At 43.5% G+C, this 18,777-nt stretch overlaps 1 protein-coding gene across 8 annotated transcripts in view; it reads left to right on the forward strand.

The window, feature by feature from the left end:
* The window catches only part of sipa1l1 (signal-induced proliferation-associated 1 like 1), a 586,476-nt gene extending 576,129 nt beyond the window's left edge, over nt 1-10,347 (forward strand). For all 8 annotated transcript variants that reach the window (XM_072486108.1, XM_072486095.1, XM_072486090.1 and 5 more), the window contains 3 exons: nt 4,178-4,292; nt 6,033-6,114; nt 8,674-10,347. In XM_072486108.1, the coding sequence (XP_072342209.1) occupies nt 4,178-4,292; nt 6,033-6,114; nt 8,674-8,817 (341 nt within the window). In that variant the 3' untranslated portion in view covers nt 8,818-10,347. The remainder of the gene's footprint in view (nt 1-4,177; nt 4,293-6,032; nt 6,115-8,673) is intronic.
* The last annotated feature ends 8,430 nt before the right edge of the window (nt 10,348-18,777 follow it).

Below are 18,777 nucleotides of genomic sequence, written 5' to 3' on the forward strand. Positions count from 1 at the left end.
TTCTATGATATTTGAGTTATTTTAGGCATTGATGTTTCAAGATAAAGCTGCTCTTTCTAACACTCTTTGTGCATGTATTTAAAGCAGATTACTCAGCTGGATATCATTCACTAATACCTGAACTTCTCTAATACATGATCAGCTCAAAGTGTGCCAAACTGAATGTAGTGACTGTTTTTATGTAAGTAGATGTAACAGCCATTTTGCACCAGAAATATCCCACAATTCGGCATGAAATGATTGAGCAGTTAAACTGTGTTTGAGGGATATTGGCTCAAGAAGAAATGTTGACCAGGAAACCAGGAGGGCTGTTTGTTCTTTTAAGTAGTGGCATATCATCTTTAACATTCAACCAAACAGGCAGTACAAGTGTGGTCGTCTTGTGTGGAGCAGTTCATCTGAGCCCAAATCATGTGCCGAAAACTCATGTGGACAATTTTTATGATCAAACCCTAGTTTGAACAATTAATGAATGTTTGCCTCTTTCTTCATTAACCCCCCCCCCCCCCCCCCCCCTGCCCAAACACCCAGCTTCAACCTGTCATTCATAAGCATCTTCCTTTCCAATCAAACATCACTGCTGTGCCCTCTACCTATCCCCACACCCCCAAGATGTTTCCGTGACAGTTATCAGTGGCTCTCCCAATACTTCCAACATGGGATATGCTTTAACAGGGTAGTCTAGTTGCTGTTTCTCCATGTACTGAATTTGCTCTGCAATACTCAGTCACGTAGAATTAATGAGAACTGGCAAAATGCACTCCGTGCCAGGTACATTCTGACACCAGCCATGGCAGTTTCAGAGCAACAATTTTCTTTGAGTGTTATCAGATTACCTGTATGTTTGCCAGTTGATGGTGCTACAAGTTAGTTCTGTAGATTTATATGGTGTGGTCTCATATTTTATCAGCAGGCTGAGCGAGGCTGAAATTTTATGCTGTGGCTTGATATTTAGAACTCTGAGAACTGGGATTGAAACAATTCTCCTTTATCCTCCTGGGTGTATTAAATTCCTCAAGGCCTTCAGCAGTTGTCGATTTGTTACCACAGTACCTAGAGAAATTGTGCTGGTGTCTTGTGTATGCTTCCTGAGGCTTATGGGAAGTTGGGACTGTCATTTAAAAGCTGGTCACATTTTCAGATAGTGAAAGCTTGGATTAGTGGTGCTTCCATGATTTGACAAGATTATCTGATCTCCCCGTGGAGCGGATTAGTGCCTTCTGAAAATCTTTTGTCCCAGTTATAAGAGATGGCCTAAGCACTCTCATTAATATGATATAATTTGAAAGCTTAGCATAGAGAGAGAGAGTGTTGCACAAAGAATGTGGCATCTGGTGTGCGAGGCGTAATCTTTATATTTCTTAGCAGTTGTTATGGGTTTCTTTACAATTTTGACATTGTTATTACTTTTAATGGGACTCGCATGTGTTTTCATTGTGGAAAAAACCCCCAGATAATGATGAAAATGATAGGGTAGTCCGCCTGGTCTGAGGAAAGGTGAAGGGAGCAGCAGCCTTTCTCTTAACTTTTCAGTGCCCAGAATTTCCACCACATTAAATATCAATCGGTCAGTTAACCTGAGCAATTTGAGATTGGATTGGATTTGTTTATTGTCATGTGTACCAAGGTACAGTGAGAAGTATTGTTCTGCGTACAGTTCAGACAGATCATTCCGTACATGAAAAAAAAATACAATAGTGGGCTGGTTTAGCTCAGTGGGCTAGGCAGTTGGTTTGTGATGTAGAACAAGGCCTGAAGCACGGGTTCAATTCCTGTACCAGCTGAGAATTCTGAATTCTCCCTCTGTGTACCTGAACAGGCGTCAGAATGTGGCGACTAGGGGCTTTTCACTGTAACTTTCAGTGTTAATGTAAGCCTACTTGTGACAATAAAAGATTATTTATTTATTTACATTTTTTAATAAAATACATAGAGCAAACATAAAATACATAATGTAAATACATAGAAAGGTTAGTGATAGTGTTAGTGTTCGAATTAGGTTTTCAGAGATTAGTACGGTTATAGGAAATGAAGGAAGAGGATCTGTCTGAAAGAGCTCGCAGAGAGTCGCCACTCTCCGGTGCCATCTTGCATTGACCTCTGCTGGCTACCTCACATTAACAACAAGGTAGTGATCAGGAGCTAGGAGATTGCAGCCAACATCCTGCTAATCCTTAGCACCGTGTTTTCACAAACCGATTCACTATCACTTAAAATCTATATACCTTGCAACATTGCACATTATCGTACCTGAGATGAGTAAAGTCACCTCTGCTACACTGTAAGCAAGTCAATATTCTGTACTTTCTAATAGAATTAACGCAGCATAATAAAAAGAAATTAATCCTTGGTATAAAATGCAAGTATCTTACTTTCATTCTTAAACTTCGAGGTTGGTGCTTCTCAGTACTGCTTCCTGGTCGAGCATGCACAGCGTTTTTTCCATGTGCTTGCAGAACTTTTTCCTCATAAAATGTCTGTGCTGGGGATCTTGTTGCATGGGGAATGTGCGTACACTGCAATTCCACGCCCTCAAACAGCGAGAAGAAAATGTTGTTATGGACACCCATGAACTAAAGTTTCCATATGGAGTTGAGAACAAAATGCTGGTAGAACATCGGGGTCCCGGCACCGCATCGTGCTGGAAGTAGATCCCCGACACGGTTTTTCCGTGCTAGGCCAGTTAAGTGCAAGAAAGCACAATCGCCATCCAATACAGGCTGGAGAATCAGTAGGAGACACTCCAGCAATGGCACATGGGAAACTCCAGCAATGGAGGCAAGAGCTGCCAATGTATGTAGGAGAGGGAGAAGGCACCTCCTTTTCGGAGGCCTGGCCTCTTCCATTGGTTGTGTCGATGCCTCATTTACCTTTATTCATTACATGTCACTTGTGGGTGGACAGGTACTCTGCCCCAACCAGGCCTTTTCAAATTTAGCTTGGCAGCAGCACCAAGCCAGCAAACCAGCATCCCGACCGGTGGTGAGAAATTCTGGACTGCAACCCTGACCCGTATCACCAGGCCTCGATATAGACTCTTTCCCTCAGTACGTAGGTAGCATTGTGGTGTCTTTTCCTCATTCCTGCACTGAAGCATCGGCATACACTGTGTACTCTAGTCCCTTGAACCCACAACTTGCTGACTCGAAGGAGAGCCATCATTTAGCTAGGGCTGGCATGTAAGGTGTACTCATCTGAATAGGAATTTATATGAGGAATTGTAGTTTGTGCTGACTGTTACATTGTTCCATTCTTCGTTTGATTGGTTCCCTCAAATTCCTCCCGTTTCTTACAGCCTTGCATTGTGCAACTCAAAATGCTCTCCTCAAAGCTGCATCTCAAACCTAGAGAGGCAAAACATACATGTGGTCAGGATCCCCCCCCCCCCCCCCCCCAAAATGGCAGGATTTCCAGCAGCAAAGGCATCTCACCATTGGCCGTCGATGGTATGTTCTGGTCCCGCCAAAATCAATGGCCATTTGTATTGCTCGCCAGCTTCGAGAGGTCACTTTCAGTGGGAGCGAAGCCAGCAGGAAGGGTTCAGAAAATTCCACCCACAATGTTTACAATTGTTCTGTTGAATGTAGTTCACATGAACGCAATACGTAAAATTCTCACACACCATTACGCAAACAAAGTTAATTGAAGTCTTTCTTTAATTTAACACTTTTAAAGCACGATCTCAGCATCTTGAAAAGTTCTGATGTTAAGTCCTTGATGAGTGTTGCCCAAATTCAGTTGGGAGACCAACTTCCCGTTTTGTGCCACACCACCAGTTATTGCATTTTCTGTCACAATTGGTGCTGGTTTCTGCCCAGTCACTATCAGAACACTGTCGATCTGAGATGTTTAATGTATCAAGCCAATTCAGAAACAATTCAGCAATCACCTCAGAAAAGGGAAATCTGTTGTCAGCAATGATTGAAGTGGGGTGGAGAGAGGGCAGGGATGGTGGGGTCAGGTGTGGGGTGGAGGTGAAACGTATAATTATCGCAAACATCACATCTCCTGATATTTGATTACAGCATGGTATCAAATGCCATAGACAAGCCAGCGTTCCATGCAATCTGCACAACTGGGAATATTTGATAATATGCATTAGAAATGACCATAAATTTATGTCAAAAAGTGTGTGTAGAAATAACATATTTACTGGTTTTCATTCTTCAATTTCCAGTTCAGAGAGCTTCTTTATTTGGTGTTGATGATTCAGACCACAGACCTGACAGCTTATTGCTTGACGGCAGCATTCAGGCAGACAGACACCCATCACCTCTGGCTGTACACAGAAGGTGAGTGAGCCTGTCTTGGGAACCCGTGAGATGAGATCCCATTTTGGATGTTTTTAGCTGTATTCTGACTGTGTTTACTTATCTACTGACCCATAAAAACCAAACCAGCAGTATGTACAGTGTTATGCAGTCTAATCATCTTGGTACAGCCTTTCTCTTACCAACAGTGTCCCTCGAACAATTCGAACGCTTTTTATAATTCACACACCCAAAACAAGACCTCGCAGTGTATCTTTCAGCTTTTCTTACTTCTCTTGAACCTCCCCACTCAAATTGTAATTACCTTTTTAAATGCGAGGACCTTACAGTACCAGAGGTCTCCTTTTGATGACAAAGTTTCTTCAAGGATCATATCATTCCTTATGAAGCAGGGTCCTCATACCAGAACTCAATCACTGGACTAACACACATGTACACGTGCACCCACGCACGCATGTTACACATAGGGAATTTTTAAAAATGTATTCAAGAGATGTGGACTTTGCTAGCTAGGCCAGCATTCATTGCCCATCCCTAATTGCCTTTGAGAAGGTGGCAGTGAGCTACCTTCTTGAACTACTGCAGTATCTGTGTTGTGAGGGAGAGAGTTCCAGGATTTTGACCCTCCAAGTCAGAGTGGTGAGTGGCTTGGAGGGCATCATCCAGATCTGTGGTGTTTTCATGTGTCTGGTGCCCTTGTCCTTTTAGAGGGTAGTGGCCGTGGGTTGGAGGTGCTGCCTAAATAGCCTTAATGTGAAAATACAACAATCTTTAAAAAATAATAGGGAAGCGTGGCCACACGGTGGTGCAGTGTTAGCACCACTGCCTCACACCACCGAGGAACCAGGTTTGATCCCAACCTTGGGTTACTGTCCATGTGGAGTTAGCCCATTCTCTCCATGTCTGCTTGGGTCTCACCCCCACACCCCAAAATTGTGCAGGGTAGGTGGATTGGCCATGCTAACTTGTCCCTTTGTTGGAATTTTTTTTTTTTACATTAATAAATAACCGGGAAGCTAAGGATGGGATGCTATTTGCGTGAGCAGCATAACTCAAGATGCACAACACGTGGCCTTTCTCTCATCCCCTGAATCTGCTAGCCAGTTTTGGGCATTAACAGCAGCTTGTGTTATTAATGTGCTATTTTTTTTTTTTAAAGTGTGATCTGGCCCAGCAAATCGTACGTTGCATTCTATAATACTCCAGTGTAATTTATCCACAAAGGCTGTGAACAAGATGACTGTTATCCTTAAACTTGTCAACGCCAGATCAAAGTTATAACTGATTGACAGTATTGCTAATCCAAAAGAAAAACAGAAAACACGGGAAATGAAAAACCAACCTGTAATCTGAATAGAAAACAATATTGGTTAAAATCCTGGATAATGGCATTTAACCTGATGGAATTGTGCTGACATTCACTGTTGAGGCTGACACTTCACTATGGCGTCCTGGATGAGGTACCAGATGGAAATCGGGAGTTAATGGCTGAAGTTCAGGAGGAGAGTGAAAATTGGGTGAGAGTCGGGGAATAAACTTCTCCCTCTTTTGCTCGTTCACCAGATAAGGAACCATCTTTCCCAGAGTTCACTGTCACACCAGTCCTGCTTGTCAGTTAGCAGCTAATGTCATTCTCCCAAAGAGGGAGGCAATGGGGAAGATCTACCCAAGGTTTACAAAATAAGAACCGTTACTTAATTTAACTTGATAGGATGCTTTTCTGACTGGTTGGGCATTTTAATTTTTTTTTTCCCCCTCCAGAGAGGAATCTCCTACCACTCTGTCTGGCAAAGTGACTGAACTGGAAATGTTGCTGAATGAACTTCGGGACGATTTGAGGAGGGTAAGTGGAAAAACTCCACATTTGTGCAACTAGGGCGCAGGCGAGGAGGGTGTAGAAGGTGAAGCTGGTCTGTCAGTGTAAGGTCTGCTGCTTCCAACCTTTGGGCAACTTTGTGGTTCTGGTTTTCATTTTTAAACCCTACCTGAAAACCACAAAGCCACACAAAGGTCAACAGCAGCACAACAACTGAGTGTTCTTGCTTGAAAAATGGTTCGAGGTTAGGAGGTGTTGCTGGGAGTTTATTTATTAACACCATGTTTTCCATTTTAGACTATAAATGTAACCATATACAATACACTTTCTGGAGTGTGGGTTCTGGATTGTCCTTTGAAAAATTCAAATCTGCAATTCAATCTAATGTACATTTTTCCCAAGCTGATGGAGATGTCTAATTGGCAAATCCTGAGGATAGTGTCAGTAATGTACATTTATGGTATATTGTGAGTTTTTCCTTCCCTAAAGGACGTTGGTGAACTAAATGGGTTTACGACAATGGTTTCATGGCCATCATTTGAACCCTGGTCCCCAGATCTTGCTCTGGGGCTCTAAATGACTAGTCCAGTGACAATACCATTGCACCACTGCCTCCCCTAATCAGCAACAGAGTTGTTTTTTAAATGTTGTGATTTCTTTGTAGCAAGTTTACTAATTTCAGTAGATTACTATGTGATCAGCGCATGTGGGCAGCATGGTAGCATAGTGGTTAGCACTATCGCTTCACTGCCAGGTCCGATTCCTGGCTTGGGTCACTGTCTGTGCGGAGTCTGCGCGTTCTCCCCGTGTATGTGTGGGTTTCTTCCGGGTGCTCTGGTTTCCTCCCACAAGTCCAAAAGACGTGCTGTTAGGTAATTTGGACATTCTGAATTCTCCCTCTGTGTACCCGAACATGCGCTGAAATGTGGCGACTAGAGGCTTTCCACAGTAACTTCATTGCAGTGTTAATGTAAGTCTACTTGTGACAATAACGATTATATTTTTAAAAAATGAATTCTCCTTAGAGAGTCAGCATTGGGCCTCCAATTTCAACATAGCTACAGTGGCTCTACCTTCTGCACGCAGATGTCACGAAAGAAAGACAAAATCCTCATTTACAGCACCTTTCATGGTCTCACAAGTTGGTTTCCTAACAATTAAATACTTGAGTTATAGTCACTGGTATAATGTAGGCAATGTTATCAAATGGCAGCGAAGACTCAAAGGGCTAAATGGCTTACTACTGCTCCGAATATGTATGTTTGTATGTCACTCTGGATGGATAAGCTGAGTTAGATGTCCTTTGTCATCCATAATTAACTTGCAAACAGAGGGTGAAATCATGATTGGAGTTCTGTTTATCTTGTTGCTAGGCTCATAGTGAATCAGTAACCTGTTTTACACTGCATATGATTCTCAAGAGTCACTTACATTGACATCAATCTTGCCCTTTTTGTCTGCTTTCTTATTAACCCACTCGAGCTTGCTGCTTTTATGAGTTTTTTTGAGGTATTGACACATCGTGATGTACGTTACATAGTAAATATTGAAAATATATTGTAATGAACAGCAACAATCAACAGAGTCTTCAAACTTGCTGATCAAGAAAACGTAGATATAGTTGTGAACCATTCGGTCTTCGTCTTCTCGCCTCTTAAAAGACACCTGAGGGCCCTAACGCTTCTCACTCACAGTGAAGACCTATATTGTTCAATCATTCCACCTTATTGCTCACGAATTATTTGATCTTCCTACCCTGATAAAATAGAATCTTATTACACCCTTTTTACAAAATAATTATTGCACTAGGCAGGAAAATGTCTTCTAATTCTTCAAAAAAAAATGGCAAAGATCTTGTGCAGTTTATCTGTGCTGCAGGTATTGAATCTTTCCCCCAAATATGAAATTATTGTATGGTGAAATGTGTTAATGAAGTCTGCAGCAGTCACCAATATCAGTGTTATCATCTGCACAGTGTTCTAAACAACAAGATATTTTCCTGTCCAATTAACAATATTTCATGATGCTGATCAATTAAAATTTGTATTAATAGTTATGGTAGGATCACTTACAGAATGCACACAAATTACCATTGCATTATATTGTTGCTGCTATTAATATTAATGACCCATCCTACATATATATCGGATGATATTTGTAACCAGATGCCAACAGTGGGCTTCATAATTTTACTAGGACCTTTGCGATTGGCAAATTGACTTTGTTCTGTAATGTTCCTGTAAAGTCCCATGGAATGCTTTAATGCATTTAAGGTGCTATATAAATACAAGTTTTGTTTTCAATTACTGTATTGTAATCACTCAGATATCAATCGCTATAAATATGATTGAGAGGTTCAGATTACTTAGTGCCATTACTTCCAGGCAACATTCTGTGTGCAGTTCTGATCAATGATCAGATTACTACAGTTTAGGAACTGTTGTGCATAATTCCATTTAACTCTTTTATCTGATTACTGCGTAGTAATTACTGTCTGAGACTGCTCTTTCTGTAGCTGAATCCCTCAGTAAGGTATTGCTCTGTATTCCACGTGCGGCCTCGCTTCATCTGTGTGTGTTTCTTTAGGCAAAGGAAGATCGAGCTGCTCTGCAGGAAGAGGTACAGCACCTCCGGGAGGACAACTTGCGGTTGCAGGAGGAATCCCACACTGCATCTGCACAGCTGAAGAAATTTACTGAGTGGGTCTTCAATACAATCGACATGAAATGACTTCAGTGGGGAAACAAAAATAAAACTCTTTTCAAGCAAAGAGTTTTGACGTGACTTCCTGTTTGTGAGGAGCTCCACTTCAGAAAAAACCCAAGCACTTTCATCACAAGCTGAATGAACAATCGTTCTCAGTGCATACCACATACATATTTGCTCGCCTTATGTTTTCATCTGGAATTGTTAAAATGTGAAAGTCAGGTTTTGCACAGTCTATATTTTTTTTTTTGTAAAGCTCATTTACTATTTTGAACCACTTCCGTGGCATTAGTTTTCAGATTTTTGTTACCATGACACACATTCGATGCTTTCCCAGTTAATTAATTTTAATATTAAAATAACATGTTTCAAAGAAAAAGGTTCGGTCAGCAACATGCCAGAAACTTTCAAGAGTCTTAAAGGCAAAAGAGGGTTTGAATTCCAGAAGTTTTGATCTGTGCGTTAATAATCAGAGGTGGTTTCTCTTTAATCATTCACCATGGTTGGGAATCCTTTGGGTTTTTGCTTGCTATTTGAAAAAAATAAATTCATAATTTTTTTAAAAACAAGTTTAAATAACATACAGCTTGAGTGTCTTTTATCTGAAGTTTATTTAAGAAAAAAACACAAAGAAAGATCACTATTCAGGTACGGTCTGAGGAATGCTTCACGCAAACACTTTACAAAATGCATATGATGTGCCCTTTGCACACCCCCTCTTGTACAGGTTCAGATTACAGCACAAATGGTGACCAAAAAATAAATAAGAAAAATTGAGTCTCTTCTGCAATCGCAACTAGAGGGTCTTAAAAAAAGTAAATCATTATGTTGTTACTTTCAAAAAAAACAAATTTAATTTCATATTTAACCCATTTTCAGTTTATGCATTATGAAGAAACTCATTTGTTTAAGAGGTGGATCTTTCAAAATTAAGTGCTAGGTTTTGAATTGCAATGGTATTGTGAGCTGCTTTGGATGGAGTGTTGGTCCAGTAGGCACATTTGTTGGATACAGTGCCCATGAGGTGAATTCCATTTGGCCACTAACAATGGCAGTTGTGTTGAGTGCAGGGGTTCATCTGCATTGTTTTATACTTCCAGGCCCCACCCCTCCCACATACACCACACATACCTCCCTCTCTTCCCCCCCCCACACCCCCTTCAAAATCAACATTTTGTTGATTCCAAGATAATAGAAAATAACTGATAATTTTGTAAATAAATTGGAACTGAACTTTTCGGAATATTTTGTAAGGTTCTGGTAAGTTTTGAAGTTCTGGATTTTTTTTTTTTAGTTTAATATGGCCTTGTATGAAGGAAATGTATTATAACTTGTAGTGTATTGTTAATACAAATGGGAATTATGGCAGGCATTAACGAGATTTAAAAAGGTATTTGCTTGTTCAGCTTCTCCTCCCCACCCCCCATCCCATGGTAAAAAGTTGGAACTAAAGCCCACCTATTTATTGTACTTTAGATTTCTGATTTATTGTGTCCTGTGTTTAATCAGAAAAGGTACATCTAAACATCTCAGAATAAAACTTGTCTCAATGTTTGCAGGTTGGTCTTTTTGAAATGTTTTGTTATAAGGTGCCTGATGCTTCCATCTCTTGAATTCTCTTAATAGACCAGAGCTTCTGCCCTTTTGCTTCTCCACACTCTTCTGTTTACACTGACCTTTAAAGAATAAGACTGAATGGGCTACAAAAGAAAATAATTATTCCCTGGTCTTGAGTTTTTTGTTTTTCTGTCTCTTTCTCTCCCAATATAGTAGGAGATGAAAAAGATTATCAATTAGTCCAAACATGTGAGAGTTAGGGTGGATTGGCAATGCTAAATTGCCCGTGTTGTCCAAAAGGTTAGTTGGGGTAATGGGGTTACAGGGAATAGGGTGACTGAGTGGGCCTTGGTGGGGTGCTCGTTCAAAGGGTCGGTATAGACTCGATGGGCAGAATGGCTTCCTTCTGCACTGAAGGCATTCTATGATTTGTCAATACTTAGGAAAACATGTGTTTATCTAAAATATTGTTCCTCATTCCTTTTGAGTGCCAAATGCACACACAACTTTATATTCTAACCATATTTTAATTAAGACTTGTCACATCATTGCAGCACGGTAGCACAGTTGCTTCACAGCTCTAGGGTCCCAGGTTTGATTCCCGGCTTGGGTCACTGTCTGTGCGGAGTCTGCACGTTCTCCCCGTGTCTGCGTGGGTTTCCTCCGGGTGCTCCTGTTTCCTCCCACAGTCCAAAGATGTGCAGGTTAGGTGGATTGGCCATGCTAAATTGCTCTTAGTGTCCAAAAAGGTTAGGTGGGGTTACGGGGATAGGTTAGAAGTATGGGCTTAAATGGTGCTCTTTCCAAGAGCTAGTGCAGACTCGATGGGCTGAATGGCCGCCTTCTGCACGCACTGTAAATTCTATGATCTACTTCAGTCCTTTCTTCCTAGGATCTCAACCTTAGGAGCAGCTTTGACCCCAAGATTGTGAGGCTGTTTTGTAGAGTACGTTTCCCCTTTAATAAATAACAACCTTATTAAACTGAAGTTTCTCCTAATGATCACTCTTTGATGTTATCTTTTGTTTATGAACATTCACCATGCCCTACACCATGGACCTTGGCCCAACATCTGGGCTCTCAGTAGAGTCTGAATCCTAACTGCAACTGACTCGCTCTGCATGGTTCTCGTTGCTCGACCTTCTGCCTATTTCATCCAACTGCCTACTTCATCCAATTGCTAAATTGATAGTATAACCTCCCTGCGCAAAAGCCGTATCACTTTGTCCTCTCTGCCCACGCAGAGAAGTTACCTACCAAATATTTTTATGTGCTTGCAACTTGGAGCACACAAAATTGCTGTCAATCCCCCCTCCTCACTCTTTTCTCCATTGCAGCTTCATAGGATGAGGATGGAAGTGGTGCAATTCAATTTAGGCCCAATTTCAAGCTTGGGGATCACTGTGCACACTTACCTTGCCCCAGGTCTTGTTGAGCCTGCCAACTTCATGCTGCCTGCCCCTCAGCAGGGGTCTAGATGTGTGTCCATCTACCGCGAAATATAGCTAGCCTGCACCTCTTAACGGTAGCCTTCTCTTAAAGAGGAGGTGCACTCAGATTGCAGCCTTGTCAGGAAGGCTTTGATGGAAGGTAGAGGGATGTAATGGAGCAGCAGAGAGAGGGCGTCCACCTTCTTGGATGTCACGCTGTTGTTTTGGAGGTGAAAGGAGGGGAGAGGCCATGTTGCTACAGGAGACCCTCAAAGCATACCCCACAAAGAATGGGAAGGGATGTCCGTTCCGTCCAGTGATGTCAGTTCCCAGAGGATCTGGCTGCAGTGCCAGAAAAAAAGCAGTGACCTCACATTGGGTGACTAAGGTCAGTGAATACAGCTTTGAGTGACAGATCCTATCCACCAAACTCTCTCACTGCTCACTGCACCAACACCCTATCACAGGGTCTTATGCCAAAAGTCAGTTGCTAAGCCTCACCATCGCACACTTTCCAATGCTTCCAGCCTCGCACCCTTGCAGCTTCCACATACCACCAGCTGTTCAGCATTGACAGGCACATTGCCACACCATCACAGACATTCTTTATTACTTCCTGCAGGACAAGGTAACACAACCGCAAAGAGCGAGCAGCAAGATGACCACCATCAGTCAGACCTCAAACTCCTGAGCCCTTTGGAGGAGACGTCAGGGGACTGGTTCTGAGTGAAGCCATTGCATCTGGCGTCATAGAGTACTTTTTTTTCTCCCCTCACCCCCTTTCCCCCCTCTCCCCTTCCCCTCTCTCCCCTGACCCCCTTTCCCCTTACCCCCTTCCCCTCACCCCCTTCCCCACTCTCCCCTCACCCCCTTCCCCACTCTCCCCTCACCCCCTTCCCCACTCTCCCCTCACCCCCTTCCCCTCTCTCCCCTCACCCCCTTCCCCTCTCTCCCCTCAGCCCCTTCCCCTCGCTCCCCACTCTCCCCTCACCCACTTTCCCTCACCCCCTCCCCTCCCCACTCTCACCTCACCCCCTTCCCTCCCCACACTCGAGCAAAACCCAGCACCTTTTGTTTGTAAGTTGAAGAACCATTTTATTTTAGAAAAAGATTACCCACAATAACAACTGTTGGAAATCACAATGAAAATTTAGATCTTGAAACTAAATATTTGGCAGATTGCCAAAGAGTCTCTGGTAGAAAGCATAATTTGCATATATTTCCCAGGGCTATGGGCCAAGTGCTGGGAAATGGGATTAGAATAGTTAGGTGGTTTTTGACTGGCGCAGTCTCAATGCGCCAAATGGCCTTTTCTGTGCTGTATGACTCTATAAACAAAATACATGTATTAGATTTATGTATGAAGAGAAAAAGAAAGTTAAATTAGATGGAACTGTGAATTATCGCATTTTTTGACCTTTTGATTTACTATAATTTTGTCAAGACAGTCATCCGAAAACAAACTTTAAGTTACGATCGCGGATTTGTCACAGTAAAGAAGGAAATTATTCAGCCCATTGTTTCTGCACCAGCTCTCGAATGAGCAGATCATCTAATGCCATTCCCCCACCTATCTTCTTTTGATGTTCAACATAATCATCCTCGCAGTTCGCAATGCTTCAAGTTTTGTACCATCTGCAAATTTTTCCATGTTCACCAAGGTCTAGGCCATCAAATACATTCGGAAGAGCAAGGGGTTCCTGGAGAAATCCTACAAATCTACCTTTCACCATTAACTACTGCACTCTTTCTGTCACTCAACCAAATTAAGACAATGTTTTCAGCCGTTCATTCTCATAATTGGAAAAAATTGTTATAATTTCAGCGATCATAGGAACAATTATTGTAACTGTAAAACCTGTTCCTCGAACCAAAGGCAGTGCATATAGCCATGGTGTTGCTTTGCAGCTCGAACAAGTTTATTTAGAGCAAGGTGATGTTTTTCATTAACATAATTTAAAACTCAAGAACAGGATAGAAATCAGCTTTTTATCCCCACAATAGGAATATGGCTCTTATTTTTCTTGGCTTCATTTTTTTTAAAGCCATTTTTCAGGATAATGTGATCCAAATGGAAAAGAGATGCTAAAGAACCACAAGTTGCAGACCCCTGGGTTACAGGTTGGATCAGCATATAGTGAGTCACTGAGCAGAAGTAGGCTGCAGCGAGGCCAGAGAAAAGATGGTCTGTGTGCCAGTTCAGACGGTAATGGTACAGCTAAGTTCTTCTATGGAGAACTTCAAGGGAGTGATGTACAAGAGAGCCTTTGAGAGCATGCATACATAGATGCCTGATGCATTGACGGAACAGAGTTCCTACTCGCTGTCAAAGAGCACGGAGGAGACCAGCTCCCACTTGGCACAGGGTTTTGCACAGAGCTTGGACCCGTCCTTCCCAGCATGGGACTGGTAGACAACTTCACGATAGCATTTGTAGGCCTGATTATGATGCAGTGCCTGGTGGACGATGGCTTTGTTAATATTCTGTAGCACAGGCAGGAACCACCCAATGTCTCACATCTACAATGGGACCTTGAGCTGAGGTTAATGAATCCAGGATTGTATAATCTGAAGCTGGCCCCCAAGTCCCAGAGTTTCCCATCTGTGGTCCTCTGAAATACAGCAACCTTCTACTTGTCTTGCTGTAACCTCTGTCTGGAGAGAAGGTCCCAACGATCACTGCCTCCTTCTCTGTCACCTCTTCCTTTTCTTTCTCTTTTAATTCTTCCACTTTTCCAATTCTCCTCTTTATCTTCCTTTTTGGGGGAGATAGTGACACAGGGGTAATGACACTGAACTAGCAATCCAGAGGCCCAGGTAAGTGACCTTTGGATAGGGGGTTTAAATCCCAACACAGCAGCCGGTAGAACTTAAATTCAATTAATAAAATCTGGAATTAAAGTGATTGTCATTAACACCCATCAGGTTCACTAACATCCTTTAGGGAAGGAAATCTGCCATCCTTACCTAGTCTGGTCGACATAAGACGCCATGCCCGCAGCAATATGGTTGACTCTTAATTGCCCTTTGAAACATTCAGTTCAAGGGCAAATAAGGATAGGCAATAAAATTCTGGCTTTGTCAGCGACAACCAGATCCCATGAAAGAAGAGGTTAAAAAATCCATCATCTGAGACCCAGTGACCCTTGAAAGCCCACTTACAGAGGACATATCAGACCACCTCAAACTTTGAAGACACAACATATATGGGAGAATTGTGCCATAAAACTTCATGGAACCATTGTTTCAAGATGTTGATGGTTTCCTCTCTGATGTTCCCAGTGGCAACATAACCCTTGTAGTAAAGGGTCAGGGTTACTATGGGATTGAGTGCAGTAGCACCCACACAGTGATGTAAGAAGACCTAGGATTAGTGTGTGTTAAGCAGAGACATGTGAAGACCTAGACTTGGAGGTAGATCCTTTCCTGTTCCAAGCAGTTAATAAAGACTTGCTGTTAACCTACTGAAGACTACAAAGATTCCTTTCAGAGACAACATTACCAACACCCTCCCAAGATGGCAACAACTTGGGATCAAAAACCCTCAACCTCACTAAAATACTGAAAGACCAAGGAAAAGTAAAAATAGCTGAATGGAAATCCTGACCCAAGAGAAGCTCCCAACCGAAGCTGAAAATGCTGCAGAGAAAAGGTCCTGGAAGCTGAAGGCAGGGGCTTTTACTGCAGCAGGTGATCCATTGAAGTCCAGCTTCGGAACAGAGTCCACAAGGCAACCCAAATAGATAGACTGTCAGCAACACAGGAAAGTCTTAAAGTGGGGGGGGGGGGGGGGGGGGGGGGGAATAAAATGTGGAACAGAAGACAACCCTCAGTCTAGCTATCAGGTCACATACTGAGACAATCCAAGTCGGGGAAAGCAGCAGAGTAACCCTGCCAGCGTTGCAGTGCAAAGCGCCCTCATGAGAGAGGTCAGTGTTTGCGAGTATGGTCCGATGCTTCCACAGCAACAGACGGGGACATTTTGGCAAACTGCAAGCCAAAACCTCTAAACTGCACTGATTGCCCAAAGGTAATCCCCAAAGTTGAAAAACCAGAGGACACAGCCAAGTTTCTTCGGTGAGGATAAGGATTGTGGTTCTTCATTTTGGAACACTGACATCCTTGTAAATGGTCATCTAACAGATTTCAAAATAGATTCAGGTGCCAGGGTGACATTCCTGTCAGACCAGGAACCATGGCTCTAAGACAGGCGGGAGGAATCCGACTTCAGTCATTGGCATGATCCTGGAACCATTGAAGTATGGCAGTAAACAGATCACTGAGCTAATGTATGTCATCGGTAACTGGCCTTCCTCTCTCCTGAACGGATCTCCTCATGGCAGAGTACGTCAAGGTCATTAACCATCCGCAACTCCATAGTATCCAAATACTAAAGAGTATTCGGACTCTGATTTCAGTTCAGAACTCGCTCCTTTCTTTGCGGAGCAGGTTGGTCCCTTCCCATTGCAGATCCCAGAAGACCAGCCGATGTTCCAGTCTACAGGCCACAACCACAAGACCCTGGAACCTGGTAGCAGTCAACGATCGGCAACAACAAACTGAGGTGAGCATACCGCTAAACCTGTTGCCAGAGGAATGCTCTTCCATAGCCACAGAGGGCATCAAGGTGACCTACATGGAGAAATAACATGAAGCAATGGAGGAAAAAAATGAAAGCCTGCCCAAATGCCAATGCAACCTCCAAACCATGGAGGAGGGGGGGGGGGGGTGGGGGGGGGGAGGAGAAGAGACATGAAGTAAACTGGTGTAACTTCATATACATTAATTAAAGACTTGGGGGACGTGTAGCATAAGGGTCTGGCACATAAAGGATTCAGGTGGGACTTATTACAGTACTTTCCACACAATGATATAAGAAGGCACATGATCCAGATGGAGTGTCAGTGTGGTATTTAACAGGGACGGGTTAAGATTTAGACTTGGGGACTTCTGGGTGCGGCGATGACCAGCTAAGTCGCACGTTTCGGCAGCTCACGGTGGAACGGACTTTTGGGCTCTTAATAAGAGCCCCAACGGCAATTTTTTTTTTTTTTTTTTAATATTTTATTGAAACTTTTTGGCCAACCATCACAGTACATTGTGTATCCTTTACACCGTAATATCACAATATAAATAACAATGGCCAGTTTTATAAACAAGAAATAAATAATATATAAACAAAAACAAAACTAAATGGCAACTGCCTTGTCCCAGATAAATATTCTCCAAAAATATGTTTTAACAGTCCAATATACAATTATCTATAACAACAACCTATACATATTATACTTATATATTAACATCCCTGAGAATCCCTCTGGTTCCTCCCCCCCCCCCCCCCCCCCCCCCCCCCCCCCCCCCCTGGGCTGCTGCTGCTGTCTTCTTCTTTTCCATTCCCTCTATCTTTCTGTGAGGTATTCGGCGAACGGTTGCCACCGCCTGGTGAACCCTTGAGCTGATCCCCTTAGGACGAACCTAATCCGTTCCAGCTTTATAAACCCTGCCATGTCATTTATCCAGGTCTCCACACCCGGGGGCTTGGCTTCCTTCCACATCAACAGTATCCTGCGCCAGGCTACTAGGGACGCAAAGGCCAAAACATCAGCCTCTCTCGCCTCCTGCACTCCCGGCTCTTCTGCAACCCCAAATATAGCCAACCCCCAGCTTGGTTCGACCTGGACCCCCACTACCTTCGAAAGCACCTTTGTCACCCCCACCCAAAACCCCTGTAGTGCCGGACATGACCAGAACATGTGGGTGTGATTCGCTGGGCTTTTCGAGCATCTCGCACACCTATCCTCTACTCCAAAAAATTTGCTAAGCCGTGTTCCAGTCATATGCGCCCTGTGTAACACCTTAAATTGTATCAGGCTTAGCCTGGCACACGAGGACGATGAGTTTACCCTACTTAGGGCATCAGCCCACAGCCCCTCCTCAATCTCCTCCCCCAGCTCTTCTTCCCATTTCCCTTTCAGCTCGTCTACCATAATCTCCCCCTCGTCTCTCATCTCCCTATATATGTCTGACACCTTACCGTCTCCCACCCATGTCTTTGAGATCACTCTGTCCTGTACCTCCTGCGTCGGGAGCTGCGGGAATTCCCTCACCTGTTGCCTCGTAAAAGCCCTCAGTTGCATATACCAGAATGCATTCCCTTGGGGCAACCCATATTTTCCGGTCAGCGCTCCCAGACTTGCAAACGTCCCATCTACAAACAGATCTCTCAATTGTGTTACTCCTGCTCTTTGCCATGTTCCAAATCCCCCATCCATTCTCCCCGGAGCAAACCTATGGTTATTTCTTATCGGGGACCACACCGAGGCTCCCGTCTTTCCCCTATGCCGTCTCCATTGCCCCCAAATTTTCAGAGTAGCCACCACCACCGGGCTTGTGGTGTATTTCTTCGGTGAGAACGGCAACGGCGCCGTCACCATGGCTTGTAGGCAAGTCCCCCTACAGGACGCCTTCTCCAATCTCTTCCACGCCGCTCCCTCCTCTTCTCCCATCCATTTACATACCATTGAGATGTTGGCGGCCCAGTAGTACTCACTCAGGCTCGGTAGCGCCAGCCCCCCCCTATCCCTACTACGCTGCAAAAATCCCTTCCTCACTCTCGGGGTCTTCCCGGCCCACACAAAACTCATGATACTCTTCTCAATCCTTTTGAAAAAAGCCTTCGTGATCACCACCGGGAGGCACTGAAGCACAAAGAGGAATCTCGGGAGGACCACAATTTTAACCGCTTGTAACCTCCCTGCCAGTGACAGGGACACCATGTCCCATCTCTTGAAGTCCTCCTCCATCTGTTCCACCAACTGCGTTAAGTTTAACCTATGCAAGGTACCCCAATTCTTGGCTATCTGGATCCCCAAGTAGCGAAAGTCCCTTGTTACCTTCCTCAGCGGTAAGTCCTCTATTTCTCTGCTCTGCTCCCCTGGATGCACCACAAACAGCTCACTTTTCCCCATGTTCAGCTTATATCCTGAAAATTCTCCAA

Source organism: Scyliorhinus torazame, chromosome 2 (assembly GCF_047496885.1).
Source record: "Scyliorhinus torazame isolate Kashiwa2021f chromosome 2, sScyTor2.1, whole genome shotgun sequence".
Classification (NCBI taxonomy): Eukaryota; Metazoa; Chordata; class Chondrichthyes; order Carcharhiniformes; family Scyliorhinidae; genus Scyliorhinus; species Scyliorhinus torazame.